This window comes from Anastrepha ludens, chromosome 3 (genome assembly GCF_028408465.1).
Source record: "Anastrepha ludens isolate Willacy chromosome 3, idAnaLude1.1, whole genome shotgun sequence".
In the NCBI taxonomy this organism is placed as follows: Eukaryota; Metazoa; Arthropoda; class Insecta; order Diptera; family Tephritidae; genus Anastrepha; species Anastrepha ludens.
The window spans coordinates 98,837,406-98,860,274 of record NC_071499.1 but is presented as its reverse complement, the minus strand read 5'-3'; the positions used below and the strand labels follow the sequence as shown (position 1 = coordinate 98,860,274).

Here is a 22,869-nt window from a genome sequence, read left to right as displayed (position 1 = left end):
CGCAATTGCCACTGAACTCCAAAATAGCAACAAGGTCCTCAAATCGCTTGCCGGTAGCACTTGGGGCAAAGAAAAAGAAATAATGCTGCATTTAAGGCAATTGGCCGGCCGGTTCTAAACTATACTGCGCCTGTCTGGTCGTCTGACAGGACTTGTATTGCTACAACAACAACAACAGCCAATTATTATTATTATTATATGATGCGAACCAAATAACAATTTTTTCGAAAACATATTCTGAAATGAAAAGAATTTATGTGCAATTTACAGGTTTATAATTTAGTACCTTGTACGGAAATAAAATTTTCTTAATTGATGTTAAAAAACTCTTATATTTTTATTTAATTGCATCGCTGCTACCAATATACATATATACATCAGTGTATAATTGTTCTTGCTTTTGTATTTCAATTGTCAATTCGCCGGCAAATATTGACGGGATGGGATTGGAAGAGGCGTTTCAAATTGTTGTCTAAAAAATAAGTGTATGCTTCATAATCTATTTGGTTTGGCCGAAATCAAAATTAACTTACATCGGAGCACCATAACTGTAACCACCATTAGCTGGCGAATAACTGAAGTCATCACCGCTTTGCGCACTTCCACTTAAACTATTTGGAATTACTTCCAGATTGAGATTTTGATTCAAAAACTGGAATCGGTTCTTCAGGCCTCCTAACAAACCTTTATTATCATTGTCGAAATTGTTTAGCCTTGTTGGTGTTACATCTACTGGTTGAGGCCTAGAAATTAATAGATTTCTGTAATCAGCTGACATAAAAACTACAACGTTTTTACACACATTCCTCTTAAATAAAATTTATGTTAAGTTAGGGTTATATTGTATATATCTCCTTTAAGTAACAATAATAAAATGGATGTTAAAAATAATTAGTTTTGAATAACCCAATTTGGAAAATCTGGAAAATAAAATATTTTGTTTTGCCTTTCACATATTAAAAGGTTTAAATTGCATATGTTTCAACAATATTTTCTTATTTCAATTAATCATATTTAGTGTATACTATATAAATGTAGGTACAACTTTTTTTATTCATACAAGCCTAGGATAGGTTAGAATACGGTGTTTTCCACTCTCCATGAGAGCCCACTGTGATAGCAACTCTACCACTAGTTTGGGCTCAAGTTCCCCCTCTAGTTCCCAATGTGTCGAATATACTTTGTCTCTCTAATAAACCAGGAAATGTTGTGGATTGCCGCGGATCCAAGGCATCCAAGGAAGTAAAAGTTTAGACAGAAATGATTGATTTAAGATTGATTCTCTTCCTTTCCAGCTTTTTCGTGAACTAATTTCCACGAATGTTTCAATTGCCACTATGAAGAAAGTAATATTGCACAGTAGAGATTTAATAACAGCTTGACTATCAGATTTGATACTGATTGGTTGGGCCACCTCGAGCGGGTCCGTGACCCACAATTCCGTATGGAACTGCTTGCCTCCCATGGGACGCGTCCCCCAGGTTCGCAGAGTTGATATGAAAAAAAATCCAGAAGCGGTTATAGCACAATGGCGCGGTCTGCGTTCCAGTGAGATCCTGATTATGGCATACTGGGGTGGAAGCAGTTTATGAGCTGGCTGGAGCAGTGAATCTTGTAATCCGAGTAAGTGGAGTGAAATCATGCTAAAATGACTTACAGGGTTCCCTATCGCACCCAAACTAGCAGGTCCAAAGTGGGAGGACAAGAAGCTTGATAGCGAAGTCTTTCAATACATGATCGAGCAATTTCCACCCATAGTTGGTTCCGCCGAGAATAGAACTAAACTCCTAGCAGAAGGGCTACGAGGGGCTTTCGACGCTTCCATGTCCAGGTGAGTAATGGGTAAACACATATATCTGTTCTACTGGCAGAACCAAAACATCAAGCTACAGAGATCAAATTGCCTTCACACTAGGCCTAAAATGCAGCGCAGTAGAGGGAGACCTGATTTTGCCGACAATGTTAATAATTTCAGATAAGCAAGGCAATAATTAAAAACAGCTTTTAAAACTAGAAAGTTTCAAAAACTTTGCGAAGAAGCTGATATCAACCTCAGGGGCACTGCTTACCGGCTGGTATTATCCAAAACAAAAAGCACACAAACCCCACAAATTACTTGCCCGAAAAGGTTGCCATTTTTCTTGAAAGATACGACACGAAATAGGCGACATCCCTTTCGTTACGGACGAGAGCTCCGAGAGGCGTGCAACAAAATTCAGCCCGAGAAAGCTCTAGGCCCGGAAGGGCTCTGAAAATCGCTATCGCTAAACGTCCAGACATATTTCTACACTTTCCCAAAGAGGTGGAAGATGCAAACCCTTGTGCTTTTACCCGAGGAAACAAAAAGCCTTGTGAACCCACGTATTACCGACCGATATGTCTACTAAATTCAATGGGTAAAATTCTTGTGATAATTATCTGTGACCGGCTATCATCTTTCGCAGAAGGTAAAGGTACTTTGTCTACGTACCAGTTCGGCTTCAGGAGACCCCGCTCAACAGTGAATGCAATCAAATGCGTGATGGAATTAGCTACAGAAGCCATTGAGGGCAAGAGATGGCGTGATGGGAAAAAAGAATACTGCGCTGTGGTAACTCTGGGCGTTAAAAACGTTTTTAACACAGCGGGCTGGCATCGCGCACTAGAAGCCCTCATCAAAGTAGGGGCTCCTAGTTATATTACCAGAATAACTGGGAGCTATTTTTTGGACCGTAAACTGAGGTTTAGAACCGACGAAGGCATTGAGAAGTACAATGTAACAGCAGAGGTTCAGCTACTATGGAGCCTTATGTACGACGGAACGAAATTCATTAGATTCGCGGATGACATCGCGGTGGTAATACTGCCAAAACACAACTAAGAAATTGAGAGGATTGCCAGCGAATCAGCAAGTAGAATCAATGCTTGGTTGACATCCATGAACATGGAATTAGTTGAGCACAAGAAGGCATTAAGTGTACAGTCCTGTTTGACACGAATAATGCCAAACAGCAGTGGCCCCAGTCATAGCAAAAGAATACTGTATAGTAGGGTTGTCAGCTCGGTCTTTTTATATGCGGAACCGATCTGGGCGGATGCAATAAATAGCAATAGCTACGCAAAAATGTAATAGCAGTATATTGGCTAAGCTTCCGCAGGACTAATCCCAAGTAACTAATAGGGACTCGTCGAAAGAGCAATGCGTAAAGAAATCGCGTTCCTCTATCGCCCACTGGTAGGACCCAGGTCACCCAAGAGTAGATGGTCGCATGAGCTAATACCCACCCTTACAACGTGGTTAGAAAGAAACCACGGGAGAACAAACTGTCACCTAACTAAATTTCTTTCAGGGCACATAGTGTTAAGAACATATTTCCACAGATTTGGCCATAATAGTTCACCAAACTACCCACTCTGCACGGAGAGAGAAGAAGATGTTGAACACGTCTTGTTCCTACGCCCACATAAATTTTAAACGGAGAAAATATTATGGATTTACGCTGAAATCAGTTATTAACTGGAAGGAGAATTTGCGCGCATTTAACACAAATTCATAACGATCTAAGACGCGCATATTTTCGCAAGCGTCAACAATAATTGGGAGCCTCTGAGCTAACCATGCGCGTGAGGTAATACCTTTTTGGCAGTTCCGTCGAGAGAGGGGTAGGTAGAGAAGAGGTGTTTAGTACGGAGGTGTAGCTCTGAAACCACAAGTCGTGCAAACTGCTATACCGGTATAGCACTACTCATGAAAGTTTGCTTTTCACGATCGTTATCCCAGAAAAAAAAATTGGCGACTGTAAGTTTGGACCCTATTAACATAGACAAGCCTACTTTAATAGATGAAAAAACAGCCACATAGCTGTTACACTGAGGACAAGGACGAAGTTGTATCGCCCGTTAGGAGGAGCTCTGTCTTAAGCAGGACCCTTCCAGAAAAAGCTGAGCATACAATTTCCCCCCTCAGTAGCTCGTCAGGTACTCCGAAAAGCCATCAGTGACAACTAATGATTACCCCAAAGGTGAACAGTGGATAGCGAACTATGACAATTAGTTAGTTGCGGAATTGATCGAGCGTATGAGAAAGGATATCGACTGTTACAGTACGTTGAAATACGCCAAAATGTTCATGACGATATCCGAAAAAAGTGTAGCATTATAAAACGTGCACACCCGGAGGCACCCATACAGATGAAAACCGGTGAGCGCCTCACCAGCGTTATATCTACACCAGCGCAAACAAGGAAAGTAACGGTGGCGGAAAAAGCCCCAACTCCCTCCACAAAAAGAGTGAGAACTAAAGCTATTCCTAAATCAGTTCATGGAACAGAAATACAGGCGAAAAAGATAAGGTCCAAAACCTCCACAGAATTTACCTTCCACGGAGAGTTCAGAGTAAAAAGTATCCTGCAAAGGATAGGAACACCTCCGGCACATTTCGACCGCGATCCAATGTAATCAGAATCGAAAGAAAGGCGGAAGGAACAACATACGCAGATATGCTTCGCGCTATTAAATATATTGCTATTCTAAGCGAAATCGGCGATAAAGTGAGGACAATGAGACCTACGCAAAAAGGCCCACTATCGATAGAGCTCTTTAAGAAAAATGGACAGTGAAGTATCTAGTTGTTAAATTGTTACTGCTGGACGCGATAGCAGAGAAAGCTCCGGTAAAGAGGTCAGATAAAACCGCCATCACAAGTATGCATGCCACGTAAGTTACATATACAAACACACACACATACATAAGGAATGATCCAATTGACGAATTTATAGCAAAAATAGAGAAAGGATAATATTTTGAATGCTATTTATCGGTCGCAATCCAAGAGTTGCAACCGTTTCAAAAATTAACGTTAAGAAGAAAAAAGAAAGTAATAAATTTTAACAAATATTGTAAAATTCGCATTTATTGCATATCCGTTCCCATTACAAAAATGCAATGTTGAATTACCCTATAAAAGCACAAAATGTAAATCGTTTTAAGTCAGTCTTGTTTCTCCGATCAAATCGAATTTAATAAATAAATAAAAGATAAAACTTAAATTTTGTTTTTTTTATCGCAAAATAAGGAAACGACAACTTAAGTCGTACGGCGGTACTCAATCAGCTTACATTTCGGAGGTCGCTGTGGATGCCAAAAAAGTTCTTGCGCAAAAAAGTCCAATCTATGGGAAGTCACCCAGACACACAGGCAAGGCGAGCTGCGAGTAGCTTGCACGTACCGAATGGTGGCTGATGATGCAATCTGTGTAATACCTAGAAACCTCCCTCTGGACCTTTTGGCAGATGAAATGAATCGGCAGTCATAAAACGGACTTCGGACCTACAAACTTATACCACGTATTGATGAGTGGTTAGGTAAAAAACATAGAGACATCGGCTATCACTTTTCACAGTTGCTCAGCGGATATGATTGGTTTGGGAATACCTGCACCGTATTAAGCTGGCAGACAGCCCTTTCTGTCCAAACTGCCCGAATAGTGACGAAAACGCAGACCACGTGATATTTTACTGCGGCCGCTTCAGAGGGGAACAATCCCTGGGTCGTCAACCTTTCCCCAGCATCCTCAAACGAGGTACGTGCGCAAGCAGCAGTAAGTGGGAAGCAGCCCAAACGTTCTCAGGTAAGATCATGGCGTGACTCCGCCATATTGATTGGGGGTGCAAGGAGATGCAGTTACAGCAGCAGCAGCAGCATATGTATATATATGAAAATAAGGAACATAACATATACTATATAGCTTGATATGTATGCTTGATCATACATGCGGCAGCTCGACCAATACATCAACCCCAGTACTGTGGAAGATATTCCGGCCAATTCATTTTACATCCTCCTCTATTGAAACCTGGGAAACCCGTCAAACAAGAGTTATCGCCCGACAACTCTCTTTTTCTAAATAGTGAAGATGATTGAAGCCTTATAACTCCCACCACCTGATCCCGGCTCCATATCAGCATGGCTTCCGTAAAGTCCACATTGCCTCCACAGCAAGTGACGTCATAAACAGGCATATCTATAATGGGCTTAGCCAAAACCGCCCCTGCGGTTCGAGTAGCGTTGAAGCTGTCCAAAACTTTCCACATAGTCAGTCATGGTCATCTTTCGAGACCAAAGCTCAAAACAGAAGAGCATAAAGCAAGGAGTGCCGCAAGGTGGTGTCTTTTTACCCCGGGTTCTCAACTTTTACATTTCGAAGCTTTCCCAACCACCATAGGGAGTTTCATTGTTCGATAAAGGCATCTGGTATGTCATCCGATGATCTGCGTTCCAAATTGAATAATTATCTCACCAGATTATCTCACTTTGAAGCATTGAAGCTGTGGCACAGATACGTTTATTGCACATATTTTAATATTGAATATGAATTGATACTAATTGTCTTGTCTTCGCGTCTTCTCCCAGAGGATTCTTTTTCTCACAGAAAATATTGCTCTTATATATATATCGACTGCGGTCCCTTGGCCGAGTTGAGGACATACACCTAAGAAACAATGGGATTGTATTAGTGGTAACTTTACGCCCTGCAACGTTTGCATTGAAGCAAACCATTTCCTAGCTGGTAATCTTGCCAATCGACGCTGATATTGTTGCACACGGTGGGTGACTCTCACTGCAACATTTCGTCGCACAAGATGGACGTAGGATAAATCAAACTAAGCGGTTTTAACTGCGCAGCAATCTCAATAGACATATACAGTGAGAATGCACTTTTGATTGTTGTCACCGTTTTGCGCATATTATTCGCTCTTGAGCGCCTTGATACGCCGGCAATCGCTGTATGGTGAATCGGTCCTGTTTTGATCTCTTCTAGAAAGCGTGTGAAAGCAGAAGAGAAAAATTTGGTATGCAGCTCTGATTTAGAGTATTAGCTTTTAGAACGTTTGCGTGTAATATTGCGGATGAGTTTGAATTGGAAATGTGTGGGGTACCATTATTGCCTGCTCTGATTTGATTGTTTACTATTTGAGTAACAGGAACTTAGCTGCGTTTTCTTAAATGACTTGAGCATGTCTTGTTTTTAGGGTTTTGTATGCCGGGCATCCTCTATTATTTTAAAGTCGGGCATAAGATCAACCTTAAACATTCTATCGGTTGATGTAATTTATGCTAATTAATTATATTTATAATTGGTTTTACAGCGTATACTTGTCCCTCGATTGTTTCCTTATCTTCGTTGGACTTTTCTGAGTCCATTTTGAGGTTACCTCAACAATCTATGCAAAACTTACCAAAAAAGTTTTAAGTCTATAACTATTGCAGAAAATAAGTTAAAGTTTAAGAGAAAATGTATTAAGATAGAGAATATGAAGACCAAAATTCGAGTAGGAAGAGAGAGACTTGCGCTAGTCGCACTAACACGCGCATTTCTTCGGGTCCGACGAAGTGCAACCGTTGTGATATCCACCTTGTCGTTGCGCTTGGGCGGGTTCGACAGAGATCTTGCGGTGGACCAGAGCTTACTCACACCAGAGGTGAAATTGGAGGACTTCAAGTGTTCTTCCCATTTAGTCCGCTTGTATTGGATTACCAGTTGCCGAATTTTCAAATTGAGATCCTTTATGCGGGGATCTCCGGGATCGCTCTGGCGTAGGTTATCACGCTCGTTTGCTAGAACAGCCGCTTCATCTGGGAAACTGGGACGTATGTCCCGAATCCTTCAGCAGAGATGATGCGAGCCGCAGTAGCTGTGAGCACCTTGCGGAATGCGCGTTCGCCTACGCGCACATCGGTGAGGATGGGGAGAGCGGCGAAGGTGTCCTCGGTAAATTCCGTGATTTCGGCCCAATTAGCTTCGTTAAAATTAATGTATGACTAATGGTCCGTGGAAACAAAGTCGATGGGTGTCTCAATCGAGACTATAATGGGCAAGTGGTCTGATGCAAGCGATAGCATAGGTCGCCACGTTATGCTATTTATCAGACCCGCGCTAGTTATTGTTAGGTCAGGCGAGCTGCTGCAATTGCCCACTACCCTGGTGGGGCTTCGTCGTTCACAGTGCTGAATGTCTAATCGTCTATTTGTTCTGCCAACTGCTGTCCCCTACGATCGTTTGGCAGGCTTGAATGCCAAAGAACGTGATGCGCATTGAAGTCACCTACTCCAAATAGGTTTTCACCTCTGATGAGAGCACCAATATCAGGGTGATATACTGCCGGGCAGCAGGTGAAACGGGGTATGTATATATAAGAAATTTCGAGCTCGACAGCGCCTGACCGGACAGCTATACGTTGGCATTCTAAGGTGCTTTCCCTGCGGTCGATACCTTCATCGGTGAGACGATACTGTACTGTACGGTGGACTATGAATGCTAAGCCACCACCATTGTCTCGCTCGCGATCCTTTCTGCGCACGTTAAAGCTATCTCTGGTGATCATTGAGGAGCTATCATGCAGTTTTGTCTCTTGGGTCTTCATTTCATTACGGCTCAAGAAGTCAACTATCGCGTCTATCTTACTCATGAATCCACTGCAGTTCAGTTAGAGGACCTTGAAGCTCCGCGGGAGTACAGTCGTAACTCGGGAGGGACGAGTGAGGTTGTCTACGTTGGTCCTGCTGCGTGTTCCGCAGTAGTTGTTGCGGCCTGATGTTGACCGAGCTCTGCAGCAGGGGGCAAAAAAGTCGCGTGTCCACTCACGGGTGGTGCGCAGGCCAGTGCATCTCCGAAAGTGGCACCAGCCATTGCAAAAATCCCTCATTATCAGCTATTGGGATTCCATGTCGGCTCATGAAGTCAATTATCTCATCTATTTGGCTCGTGAGTCCATTGCAGTACGGTTGAAGCAGCTTGAAGCTCCTCGGGAGTATTGGCCTGACGCAGGGTGTGTGTTCCGCATCTGTTGTGGCGGCCTGGTGGTGATACGCGGCCGCGTAAGGAGGGCAGTATCGGGTGCAGAGCTCTTCAGTAGGGGGCCACGTAGTCCGTGTCCACTCACGGGTGGTGGGCAGGCCAGAGCACCTCCAAAATGGCACCGGCCATTGCAAGAATTGCACTTCATTGGTGTCAGATTCCGAGAAACCCTGGTCTCGCACACGGAGCAAAATGCCGGCTTGTCCGCGCCCAAGAGTTGGTGCAAGAGGGTTGTTGGTCGGAGATGAGGGAATTGTGTTGTACCGATGGGCTGTGACGATTAGGGGTGAAATACAGTAGACGAAACAGAGCTAGTTTACTGGGGCGGCAGCCCTTTGTCGGCTGTCGAGCTGGCTGCCATGGTAATGAATTTTTCTAGTGTTGCCAACATATGTGCATTTGTGCCATTTGCTTCATTCATTTGACACTGGCTAAGGTATGGCGAATCGAAGACGCCCCAATATTGCTCACTCTCTAATCGAAAACATTTTCAATTAAAATTCGGATATTTGTCTAAATGTGAAAGGTCAGAGATCATTATAACAGTTAATTCAGAGAAAGTTGAAAGACTTTCATCATCATATAGATCAATCAGCTTACTGCTTTGTCTCTCGAAACTTTCTGAAGAAGGACTGATATCCTAAAACATCTTTTCCTTGGTATCATGTCGCATTCCCATTCGCAGTGATTAATGGCATTCCTAATACTTACTGAAGCAATACCTGTATATTATACTTTATAGCTGTCTAAGAAGCCTACGAATAAAAAAGCTAGAATAATTACGAAAAAAAACGCTTACTCAGGAATATCCAAATCCAATTCCGTGATAGGATGATATCCGAGCTCGTCAGCGGTGTAGCGGGTTTTGTAACGTTTACCATCAGCTCCAGTAAAAGAATAGGAACCGCTTACAACAAAGGTTTTGTCATCTTTTAATTTGCCAACACTGGTCACTTCAATACCGTTTTGAGTCTTTAAACTAAAATTGTTAATATGAATTATTTTATGAAATTAATTGTAAATTTCATGTTTACTTATAAGATCGTTGAAACTTTTTAGAATAGGTTAATAATGTAATAATAATGATAATAATAATAACAATAGACCGTAAGGGCTTGTGTATGAGGGAAAACAGTGAAACTAGAAGGGAAACCGCCAACCAATCACAAGGATATCCTATGAGGATACGGGTCTGACAATTTTCCTATTCCTATAAATACAAGAGCATCGGACGAGTGCCGAAACAGTCGGAATTTTCGCGACAATCAAGAGCCCTGCAATGATGATGACAATACATATATACATATCAAATATTAATAATACAGTGAAAATTTGGAATAAAAAATCGCGGCGCAATTTTTTTAAATAAAACCAATTTTCATATTAGAAAATGGTTATTAAAGCAACATTATTTGATCTAGTAACACAAGAGTTTCTGATAATTCAAGTGAAGACTGTATGCATCAAAATATTATTCCATCTAATGGTATTTCGCAGCAACACTTCAGCAGCTGTGATACTTGATTTTTTGGTTCACTTGAATAGGGGCAGTAACCAAATAAGAAAAAAATAGAACAAATATTAGGAATTTTATTTTTTTTACATTTATTATTTAGAACTTAATAGTTTGTACTGCCATCTTGTTTATAAATTACTTTGTAAAGACGTTCATGAATGGATTTGCATAAATCCTCTAGATAGCCTAATGAAATTTCAAATCAGGCCGTTTTAATGATTCGAATTAATAAATTGTCAATAAAGTTCAGATCTGGTTAATACTGTGGCTATGCTGAAGTTTCAACGTTATATGAACGTAATATGCAGTAATTACCAAGAAATCCACAAAACTAATCCACTTCTTTACATATGACCGAATACCTCTAAAATTGACAATCAGCTGTCAATACTGCTTTGAAAGGTTTTTCTTCATAGAAATTGGTTTGGTGGAATATTTTGGAGCTTTTGGTTTGTTGAATTATTATTAACGATCTGAAGAAAAGACAAGGAGAAGGAATAGCTAATTTAATTGCGGAATTGGGGACTAGTAATAAACAATAGGAGAAAGTCCGTAAACGACGTTTACTGAGGTTTCAAAAAATTATGACAGTAATTCGCATGCGAAATTCAATATTACATTTTACAATAAGTAACAAGAGAACAAAGCGTTTGGAAGAGGGGTGTTATAGAAGCAGGTTTAATGGGGCATGTGAAAGGATGGTTAGTGTCGTACCGGGCGCCTTCACAATCTGAACATATGTTTAGTATATCGGGGTCAATTCTGGATACGTAGGAGTTTAACCTTCTACAGTATCCAGAACGTGATTGTTCCAAGGTTACGCGGGTCCGTCGGGGTAGCTGGAGCTCTGCATCACCTGTGGGTGGTGGTTAGACTCCGATTACGGTATTCAGGAGTCGGGAGTTTAGGAAAGTGGTAAATGTCTCCTGATGAATGTCATTGAGCGTATTTCTAAATACTGTCCGGTCTAGTAGCTGTCGATGAGTTTTGTCTAAGATCTCGTGCGAATAGTTGGAGAGATGTCTGCTGGCGTGCCTGGGAAGCGGCTCAGGTTCTAGCAGGTGTCCACAGGGGTGCAACCTGCGATTATACTCCAGAAAAAGGTGGAAGGCACAACTTACGCGGACATGGTACGAGCAGTGAAATCCAGCGTAGAATTGAAAGATCTTAGTAAGAGGGTCAAAATTTTGTGTACAACACAAAAAGGTGGACTCCTAGTAGAGTTAAAAAAAGGGAAGAAGGTGATTCTACGCGTTACCAGAAAGCTTTCCAAAAGGCGCTGGAAGGCATTGCCCACTCTGTAATATTATAATGCAAAGGTCTCATGCCTGACCTAAACACAACTGAGGAGCTAGTCGAAGCGATCACAGAGGAGGCGCAAGTGAGAATGCCAGATAAAACAGCCATCAAAAGTGTCCGCACTTCATTTGGAGGCACACAGTCTGTCTATATTGCACTCCAGGCTGAAGATGTTAAGAAAGTACTAGCGCTTGGATCTCTCAAGGTGGGCTGGGTACGGTCCCGGGTAACGGGGGTCACATCACCAAAAAGGTCTTTTAAATGTTGGGAGTATGACCATGTTGCGACTACATACAATAGACCAGATCGCACAAAGCTTTGCAGGCGATGCGGCAAAGATGGGAATTAGGCAACAGTTTGCACAAGCGCTGAAAACTGCGTAATATGCGAGGGATCACATGCGGCAGGTAACGCCAAGTGCCCTCGCTATCAAGAAACAGTACGCAAAATAAGAACATGAAGATTTTGCAGCTAAACATCAAACACTGTAAGATAGCACATGACCTGCTAAAGCAAACGGTTGTAGAAAACAAAGAGGATGTGGCTCTTCTTTCGGAAATTTTCGTAGACATCAACTCGCACAATTGGATGACCGATTCTGACAAGCTAGCATCAATCTGGGGGGTGGGCAGTAAGACATCCCAGAATAGGATATCTGTTGCAAATACCGGATTCACATGGGCGAAGCTAGATGGTTTATACTATGTGAGCTGTTATGTACCACCAAGGTGGAGCTTAGCAGATTTTGAACCCATGATGACAACACTGAGAGGAAAGCGGACGATTCTCATCGCAGGAAACTTTAATGCATGGGGACATGGGGTAGTCGATACACAGCCCGGAGTGGGCGATTATTAGAAGAAACCATGGCAGCAATGGACTTTGCCCTGCTCAACACCCCAGGAGTTAATACCTTCGACTGCGGCAGCGGGGGATCAATAAACGACCTCGCTTTTCTAAATTGCACTACGGCGAACCGTGCAAAATGGACGGTAGACGAAAATGTGTACACTCACTGCCAGAACAACTAAGGATGCAACAAAATTGGAAGAGACTTGCCTTCAACACCGAGAGCTTTCAATTGATTTAGAGAAATGTCAATGTCTCCCGCACTGCGGTGGAAGATATGGCGGAACAGATTTCCGAACACATGAAAGATGCGTGTGATGCAGCCATGCCAAGAAGCAGATTCAACAACAAAAGAAAACCCGTCTATTGGTGGACAACTGAGATAGCTAGTACACGCAAAGCCTGTAAAAAGTGCAAAGAGCAAGACATCGTCCAGCATGGACAGTGCTGTGCGCCGAATACCGTGAACGCAAGCCTGAGATGAAAACAGCTATTAAACAGAGGAAAACTCGATGCTTTAAGGAAGTGCAAAGCAGCGCTGACAATGATCCCTGAGTTCTTGCCTACAGAACGTTACTGCAGAAATTAAAAGAACCGCGACTTACGTACCACACCCTGCTCAGCCGCCAAGTGATAATGGAGTTTTTTCCCCAATAAGAGGACTCTAGTGACCGACACCAAATGGTGGCTGACATCGACTATATTCCGCCAGTTACAACAGAAGAAGTCTTAAGCACGTTGAGACTTATAAAAGACTGTTGTCTTTCTGGGCACCAGGCCCAGACGCGTTCCTAACATCGCTTTTAAGGCAGCAGTGCAGGCGACCCCAGAAATCTTCGCGAATATGTACGAAACATGTCGTAATGAAGGGTCTTTCCCGCGCAGATGGAAATTGCACCGACTAGTGCTGTTACTCAAAGCAGCTAAGCAACTAGATCAATCCTTGGCATACAGAGCCCTGTGTATGCTCGATGCGGTGGGTAAAGTGTTTGAGCGCATAATTTTTGACCGGCTACAAAGCTATCTGGATTGCCCAACCGGCCCATCCGAACACACAATTTGGCTTCAGACGGGCTAGATCAACTGTGGTCGCTATTAGACCCGTGACAAATATAGCGCACGACGCTATTAACGGAGGACACACGCGCATGAATCTTGGAATCTTGCAGTATGATACGGATAACTGTCTAAAGACATGTACAGTCTCTGGTGGCGTCTCTCATGGATCTGTTCTCGGATATAATATGTATATGTTCATTTGGCGCGTACACCCTTTTTTGGGTTTTTGACCGAGCTCCTCCTCCTATTTGTGTCGTGCGTCTTGATGTTGTTCCACAAATGGAGGGACCTACAGTTTCAAGCCGACTCCGAAAGGCAGATATTTTTTATGAGGAGCTTTTTCATGGCATAAATACACTCGGAGGTTTTCCATTGCCAGCCGAAGGGCGACCGCTAATAGAAAAAACTTTTTCTTAATTTTGGTGTTTCACTGAGATTCGAACCTACGTTCTCTATGAATTCCGAACGGTAGTCACGCACCAACCTATTCGGCTACGGCGGAGTACTCAGGCTAGAATTGCCGGATAAAGCAACTCTGGTAGGCTAAGCCGATGACATCGCTCTCGTGATCACGGAAAGAAACTAGACCACCTACAGGAGAAGTGTAATGATGCTGTAGCTAGCGTCCCACTTAGGCTCTCTGCAGCAGGGCTGAAGTTGGCAGTACAAAAAACAGAAGTGGTCCTCGTAACTGCGCGAAGGAAAACAGAATTCATGAAATTGAGGATAGGTCGCCATGAAATACTGTCGCAAGAGGGAATAAAGTATCTAGGCGTAATGATTGTTGCACGACTCTGCTTTAAGCAACACTTAGTAACTGTGGGTTCCAACGCAGCGGCAGCCAACGGTACTCTTACAAAAATTCTTCTAAACATAGGCGGACCGCAAGGCGCCAGAAGGCACCTCCTGGCAAGTGTGGTGGTTTCAGTCATCCCGTATGCTGCTCCTATATGGGTAGGAGCTAAGCAATCGAATGTTAGACCCGTACTCAAGAGCACCGATGAAATGCACTAAGAGTCGCGTGCGCGTAAAGGACGCTATCAGACGACGCGGTTTGCGTCATCGCTAGAGAGCTCCCAATAGATATACTTGTGCAGGAAATGGGAAAACGTTATGACAATCAAGGAGTCAAACCGGGAACCGGCAGAACGTAAGCTGCAGACACTCCGTTTAGTTCAAGCTGCAACAATGCAATAGAAAACGCGGAGCACGTGTTCTTCTTCTGTGATCGTTTCAACGAATGCTTGAGTTAGTCTTGGGGGAACAGCTGAGCCCAGACAGCTTAATGAGTGAGTGTGAGCGATACACCGTCGTCGAAACGATCCGAAGCAACTGAATAAGTTGTGGAGGATATGGAGATGGCGGACAATCTCTCACTAGACTTAGATGGATCCCTGGTACCGCGTAATCTTTGACAACGGTCAAACCTGGTGCGAATCAGGTAAGTACCGGTAAAAATACTGAAGTTATTGGAGATTCGAACGCAAATTCAGGTAAGTACAGGTAAAAATACTGAAGTTATTGGAGATTCCGACGCAGGTGTTGGTCTATCCGCAAGGCAGACTAAACGAAGAAAACAGAAGGCGAAGAAAGCCGAAGCATTAGCTTAGGTAAGTACTCAACCTCCGTCAACACCTGTAATGGAAGCGGGAAAACGTGGCAGAACAGAGGATTCCTCTGTAACGTTGCGAAACGGGGTCTGTGCCAACGACCGGGAGGGGGAGAAATTCAAAGAAGAGAAAAGTCGCGAGACGGAATGCGGAAATGCCTGCATCCTCTCATGACTGAAGTAATATTTACTCAGATAAATCTGCAGCATAGCAAAGCGTCTACGGCTCTCCTGTGCCGTAGGCATGCAAAACTGCAAACAAACCCACACATAATACTAATACAAGAACCATGGGTATGCCATAAGCGTATCTGTGGTCTAGGTGCTATGTCGCGGGGACAAACACTTCATGGTGAAGGGAATGTGAGACCGCGAGCATGTATTATCATGCCGAGGTTGATCGAACATACGATGTTAAAAGAGCTATGCCCCTTCGAGCGAGCTAAGAGAAGTAGTCAAGTATGCAAAATCCAATAATCTGTGGCTAATAGTGGGCGGTGATGCAAATGCACAGAACATTGTATGGGAAAGCGGCAAATGCAACCCCAATTTACTGGTTTTATCCTGTCATCTGATTTGGTCATTCAAAACACTGGTAACAAACCAACTTTTGTGACCAAAGGGAGACAAGAGGTGATTGATTTAACACTTACCAATAAGTGAGTTCGAAATCAAATCAACCGATGGCGAGTTTTGGAAGAAGAATCTCTTTCTAATCATCGTCTTGTCGAATTCCGACTGGGATTTGATACAATATCAATACCTTCCGGTAGGAATCCTCGAAATGTGGACTGGGACAGGTATGGTGAGGAAAAAAAATCAAATCAGTAGAAATGATTGAAGATGCTACTAAGAAATTAAAAGGTACTTTAATCAAATACTTTGAGAAACTGTGCCCACTCAGGCAAAGTAGACAGGGGAAAGCGGTTCCTTGGTGGATCTTCTTAATAAGGTTTTAAAGACCCAAGCAGAAGAGGACCAGGCTACACAGAGAGAATATAAGAAAAAAGTACGGAAAGCCAAACTTGAATCCTATAGAAATTTCTGCAGTTACGTCGAAGAAATGACGGAAACAGTGAGACTTTGTAAGCTCCTTCATCTAGACCGCTCAGTAAGGCTGGACTCCATTCGAAAACCTGATGGTTCATACACCATTTCCAAATCGGAAACTTTTAATGCTCTACTCGAAACCCATTTTCCTGGTAGTAGAACTCTCTCTAAAGTAGAGAGTGGAATGAACAATAACGGTAGCAACGGTGGAACCGCTAGGTACAGCTAGTATATTGCTAGTCGGATAGTGACAAAAGAATCGATACGCTTTTCCTTATCTTCCTTTGAGAACTTTAAGTCCCCTGGACCTGACGGAATATATCCAGCAATGCTTAAAAAAGGAGGAGACAGGCTGATTGAGACCCTGAAAACGATCTTCACAGCCTGTTTTGCACTTGGTTATATACCATCAAAATGGCCACTAGTAAGAGTAATATTTATTCCGAAACCAGGAAAAGACGAATATTCCCTAGCAAAAAGTTTTAGACCAATCAGTTTGTCATCGCCTGTGTTGAAAAGTCTAGAACGAGTGTTGGAGAGACATATTAAAGTGGGAATACTGTCGAGAAGCCCACTTAATAAAAATCAACAACCTTACCAGAGTGGAAAATCATGTGAATCAGCCTTAAACGATCTTGTTACCAAGATTGAAGCCGGATTGGAAACTGACGAATAGACAATGGGCGTGTTCGTGGACATTGAGCAGGGTTTTGATATTGCCACTTTCGGCTCAATATGCCAAGCGACACGGAGTTAGTCAAACCATTTTAAAATGGATATATTCCATGCTCTCTAAGAGGCTGCAAACCGTGAGAGCAGTGACGAACTAATCACCGTCAGGGCCAAGCAAGGATGTCCTCAGGTGGTGTTCTTTCTCCGCTGCTGTGATGCTTGGTCGTAGACTCTCTACTAGCGGAGATGCCGGAACTCGGTTTTCAGTAGTTGAAACATATGCGGACGATGTCTGTGTGCTAACATCGGATAAGTCTCTAAGGAGGCTTTGCGCGAAAGTGCAGAGGATTCTTGACAAAATCGATGGCTGGTGCATGAGACAAGGTCTTTCCGTTACTCCGAACAAAACAACCATAGTCTTGTTTACGAGAAAAGGGGAATTGGATGGTCTCAGTCTTCCAACACTGAAAGGTGTGACACTTGGTCTTTCCGATGAAGTTAAAAATCTAGATTTTTCAGCAATGCCGTAGACCCTTTGGTAAAACCTGGGGTCTGAAACCTGCCGTGATCCTATGGATATACACAGCACTTATCAGACCAAACATCACTTACTCCTCTGTGGTCTGGTGGCGACGGAGCATGGTAAAGTTCACAATCCGGGAACTATACAGGCTGCAAAGAAGTGTGTGTTTATGCATCACGGATGCCATGAGTACAACCTCTGGTGATGCTCTAAATGCTATGCTTGATTTCCTCCCCATTTGATCTTAAGATACAACAGGAAGCAATAAAAGCAATGTGTAGGCTCCCTAAATATGGTTTCTGGCACGAAGACGGAACTTCGGGACACAGAGAAATCTTTTAGTTGCTGTCTGAGCAGTATCCACTGTTTTTGGCACCTAAAGACGACCTGATACCCACAGTTTCGTTTGGAACGAAATTTGAAGTCAGATTTCCATCGCGTGAGCAATGGTGCAATCCAGAATGCAATCAGGGAGGTTTGACAGGGCCTGGAGCCGGATGGTACTTAAACGATAGTAATAAGTATCACTATGCTATGGGGGAAATGGCAACGGTTTTCCAAACGGAAGTTTTTGCCATCCTGAAAGTAGCTGAATGGATACTCGAGAGGAGATGGAGCGGGAAACATATTGGAGTTTTCAGTGACCGTCAGGCTGCACTGAAGGCCCTGGAGAACGCGAAGCAAACCTCAAAGATTGTTCAAGAATGTAAGAAGAAGCTTAACTCTGTCACAAGACAAAACAGGCTTGTACTTATATGGGTTCCGGGACACTCCGGTGTTCAAGGAAACGAAATTGCCGATGAACTGACCAACCGTGGATCAGCGGTTCCTCCACAAGGGCCAGAGCCAATAATCGGGATCAGTTCCGCAGACATCATGAATTGGATCAGCTATTATGTACGCAATTTACATAAAGGGCAATGGTCCGGTCTGGACGCTGCAGAACTGCAAAGTGTTTTGTGACAAGTTCGAACAGAAAGCTGTCAAACTTTCTACTAAAACTTGGAACCAAACGTCTTGGTTGATGGTCGGTATCGTTACAGGACACAACTCATGGGGTGCGCATATGACCACCATTGGAATCAATGAGGACCCAATGTGCCTGTCATGCTTAGAAGAGGCGAATAGCACTGAGAACTTTCTCTGTGAGTGTCCTGCCTTTGCTAGAGCACGGCTATGAGCTTTGGGTTCCGATGTTATGAGAATGAGTAATATTCGTTCTCTAAAACTGGAGGATATTTAAAAATTTGCCAAAGAATCCGGAAAATTATCACAGGACTTACTATCTCTATCTCTATTTTTTCCTATCTACCCCATTTCCAGAGCTTTATATACAATGGGCTTTTTAGCCTGAGTATTTTAGGAGCCACCAAATCTCCTGGTGCTCCTTGGCTCGACCTTTTCAAATTTCAAATTTCACATCAGATACAAAGCATATCTATACAAAGTAGTATCGTTAAAAGAGCCGGTTAATTCGCCTTGGGCGAATTGGCATTTCTGTCAAAACTTTGTGTCAAGGCGAATTCGCTTTGTTTACATATTTTCTTGTTTCTACATTGTTATTATTCAAAATATTTGTAACAGTTATTTTGAAACACAAAAAATAAAGATTATCCGTATAAAATATCATATTATTGCATTTTTATTTCGAATGAAAATATATATGCTGAAGTGTGTATTGTGCGCAAAAACGATGGTAAGGGAAATGGGTTCTTTTTTTCAAGTACCCAAATTGTTGGAAACACGGGGGGTGTGGAGTAAAGCTTGTGTCATACAATTAGCAGTAAAAGAGAGGATATGTGCAGATCACTTTAGGGCTTCAGATATTATAACCTGTGGGGGAAGGAAGCACTTGTTGACGGACGCTGTACCATATCTTCAATCGTTGCAAATTAGAAGGAATTCAAATAATGGACAGTTAGAGTAAGTGATAAGTTTTAAGTTCACAGTTTTGAAGTAAATATAAGTTTTATTTGAATTTATTTCAAGTTTCTTGAACATTAACTTCTCATCCATACTCATGCAGGATTCGAATGTTTATTCCTCACCCAAGTATGTAAATTAAAAATAATACTTTGAAACGTGCTATGTATTATAGATTTCTTAAATTCAATTAGCCTGCCTGGTTTAGTCCCTGAGAAAACTGGTTGTGGAAAATAGTGAAATAGCTTAGCACATTAACAAATGGGTGTAGGGCATTAATTACCGCCATTTTCCGTAAACATTGTTATAGCTTAGGTATTTTGGAATCTAACATGCAACTGGAAATTTCACACTTAAAAAAAGAAATTAGACGACTTAAATATGAAAATAGTCGTTTGAAGAGCCAACTAGAAGAGGCGGGTGCAGTAATGATAAATATGAAAAGTATATTCAGAGATGGACAAGTCAGAAAAATGGTCACACTCAGTAGGTTTAAGCTTTTCCTTCTTTTTTTAGGATAGCATACAAATCTTCAATTGTATATGTAACTTTTTATAATAGCTAAAAAAGTGCAATGGTCGTGGAAGAATATTTCGAATACGATATGCTTACATGCAGCAGAACCAAGGGCGTACAATCATTTGTACGAAAGGGGGTTTCCGCTTCCTCCTGTTTCCACATTGCAGCGATGGTATTGCAAAAGCGATGTAAGCGAAGGTATTTTAACTGCGTCAATTGACTGTATGAAGCACATGTTTGCTCTAAGTAATGATGACAAAATGTGTGTTATTGCTTTTGACGAAATGAAAATAGTAGAAGCATATGAGTATGACCAGTTAGGAGATAATGCCTGCAAATTATGTGCAAGTTGTAATAGCACGTGGGTTGCGGAAATCCTAAAAGCAGCCTGTATTTTCGGATTATGATTGCTAAATGACTAAGGACATTCCAACTTCTATAATTTTAGCAATTCACAGCACAGGCGTTCGAGTGGTAGCGATCGTATCCGACATAGGACCTACCAATCGTAGATTTTGTAAAGATTTAAGCGTGGCATTAGGTAAGAATGGTCAAAAAACTAAAATGAATGTAAAAAAAATGAGCTATAAATATATTATGGAATACTATATTTAGATAAGCCATGGTTCCCAAACCCTGCAGATGGCAAAGCAAAAGTTTTCACGCTTGCGGATGGCCCACATTTATTAAAGCTTATACGTAACCACTTCCTAGACACGGGCTTGTTATGGAAAGGTGTTATCCTGACAACGCGAACAATTTGCGATTTGATGAATCACATTAAAAAGTCAGATGTATCCACAGCATTTAAGCTCACTGATGAGCACCTTTCAGTAAAAGGAATAGGTATGTATTTAGATACATATAAACCCACTACTTCATAAAACCAAAACTTAGGCAAGGTAAGGTAGGCAAAAGGTAAGGCTAGCAGCGCAGCTATTTTCATGCACCACAGCGAATGCAATAAGGCGCTGTTTTATGCTAAGTTTCGAGCTGTATAAACCCACGGAGATTGCTGAATTGATACAACTTGTTAATGATTGGTTTGAAGTGCTGAATTCAAACTTAAATACTTTTGGTTGTCCTGGAAAGGTACTCCATATTATATAGGGATCTTGCAATTAAACCTCCTTTTTAACCGTTATTTCATAACAAATTGCACCTTTTGGAACAGCCATTTCGATCCAAGTAGAACTGCTAGCAAAAAAGAATAAATTCATGTCATCACCAGCTATTCCCAATAAAAAGGGTTTAGAGTGGTTCCAGAAAATAATATTAATGACGAACAGAGCGCTGCTTTTTCAAGATGTTGGCAAAAACTCAAATATGGATAACATTTTAACTCGCCGGCTAAATCAAGATGTACTCGAGCATTTCTTTGGGGCCATCCGTAGCAATGTCGGCCTGAGTGATCATCCGACTCCACAAGAATTCAAATACAGACTGCAAAAGTACATCTTAGGTAAAATATTTAATGTCACTTTGAATTTTAAATATCAACTTCAATAACTTTTATAGTACATCGCGGAATACTGAGCTTTTGCAAAACATTGACTTTGCGACAGCGACAGCGCTCTTTTTAAGCAAAATTAAAAATCTAGAGTCCGTATTCTACAATTTTAATGCGCTTGAAATAGTGCGCAAGCAAAACAAAAGATAATGGGTTACAAAAAATTAACCTATAACGTGGTAGGCGTAATCAATTAATTAAGCTAACATTGTAACTCACTATTATTTTTCCTTCCATTTACTTTATACATACATATACTAGCGGACTCTCTGCCTGCTTCGCTAGGCATTTCAAAATTAGAAATGAATAATGAACACTCGATTTAAATTCACTCTATGTGTATTTATTCTTTTTTTACAATATAAAATTAATGTCAATTTTAAACTCAAACTAACACAAAGCCTTTGCGTAAACTACGTTTTTTGTTTTGCCCTGAGGTGGTATAAATAAACAGAACTAATGGCTTACCTACGCGTGAACATGATACATATAATTGTCCGTGGGAGAAGCATGGATATTCTAAGTCAATTCCGCATAATTTTAGCGATTGTCCTTGTGCTTTGTTTATTGTTATTGCAAATGCAAGACGTATTGGAAATTGCAATCTTTTGAAGTCAAAAGCTAAATCTGGTGGAGTCAGCGGAATACGCGGAATCAATACGTCTTCACCTTTGAATTTTCGAAAATCGTGGCTGATATAAATTTCTAAGTAAAATAATTGGTGCACCAACTTTCAATTGTAAGCGATGAGCCGGCAGTCCAGGTAAATCCAAGGAATTTAAAAATTCTGTTGGATAATTTACAGCGACATCTTGATTTATAACTGTATCAATTGATTTACCAGGCACATCATTTAAAATATTCGCATTCAATTGACCTACATCCTTATTTTTCGCAGCCAGTATTGCCTTTCAGCAAACCAATTGTGATTTAGATTTGCGCAATATTTGGAAAAACATTTGAAACTAATTCTTGTTTTGTGTGTGCGAAATTACAAAAATTATATGGCAAAGTGATTAAGCCAGTAGCAGCATCAATAGGAATTTGTCCATTTCCTATCTTCAGAAGTTGTCTTGAAAATTCGTCAGCCGATGCATAATTTTGCAAATAAACTCGCAGATTTGTTTTCAAAGTCAAAGTTTTTACGTGCCTCCATAAATGGGATGTCTTTAAACATGCTTTTAATTCATATGCTGGTGTTAACGGGGAATTACTGGCAAAGTTTGAAGAAAATCACCGGACAATAATATTAAAGCGCCAACAAATATTTCTTGATTATTACGTAAATCTTTCAAAGTTCTATCCAATGTCTCTACTGATTTTTTATGTCCCATTGTACATTCATCCCACACAATTAATTTGCTCGTCGGCTTTCGCGTTTTCTTTTCTTGGTTTTAGACTTTCACCACAAAAAAATTACTCAAACCCATGAACAAAGTTATATAGGGTTATTCAATAGGTGCGCTTCAACTTTTTTCCGATAGGGAGGGCGAACGACGCAATA

The 22,869-nt window shown here is 41.6% G+C and overlaps 1 protein-coding gene across 2 annotated transcripts in view; it reads right to left on the bottom strand.

Moving 5' to 3' along the window:
* Positions 1 to 322: 322 nt before the first annotated feature.
* LOC128858566 (uncharacterized) overlaps positions 323 to 22,869 on the bottom strand; it is a 31,741-nt gene continuing 9,194 nt past the window's right edge. For both annotated transcript variants that reach the window (XM_054094959.1, XM_054094960.1), the window contains exons 3-5: positions 9,636 to 9,815; positions 534 to 743; positions 323 to 472 (exon numbers count right to left, since the gene is read on the bottom strand). In XM_054094959.1, the coding sequence (XP_053950934.1) occupies positions 415 to 472; positions 534 to 743; positions 9,636 to 9,815 (448 nt within the window). In that variant the 3' untranslated portion in view covers positions 323 to 414. The remainder of the gene's footprint in view (positions 473 to 533; positions 744 to 9,635; positions 9,816 to 22,869) is intronic.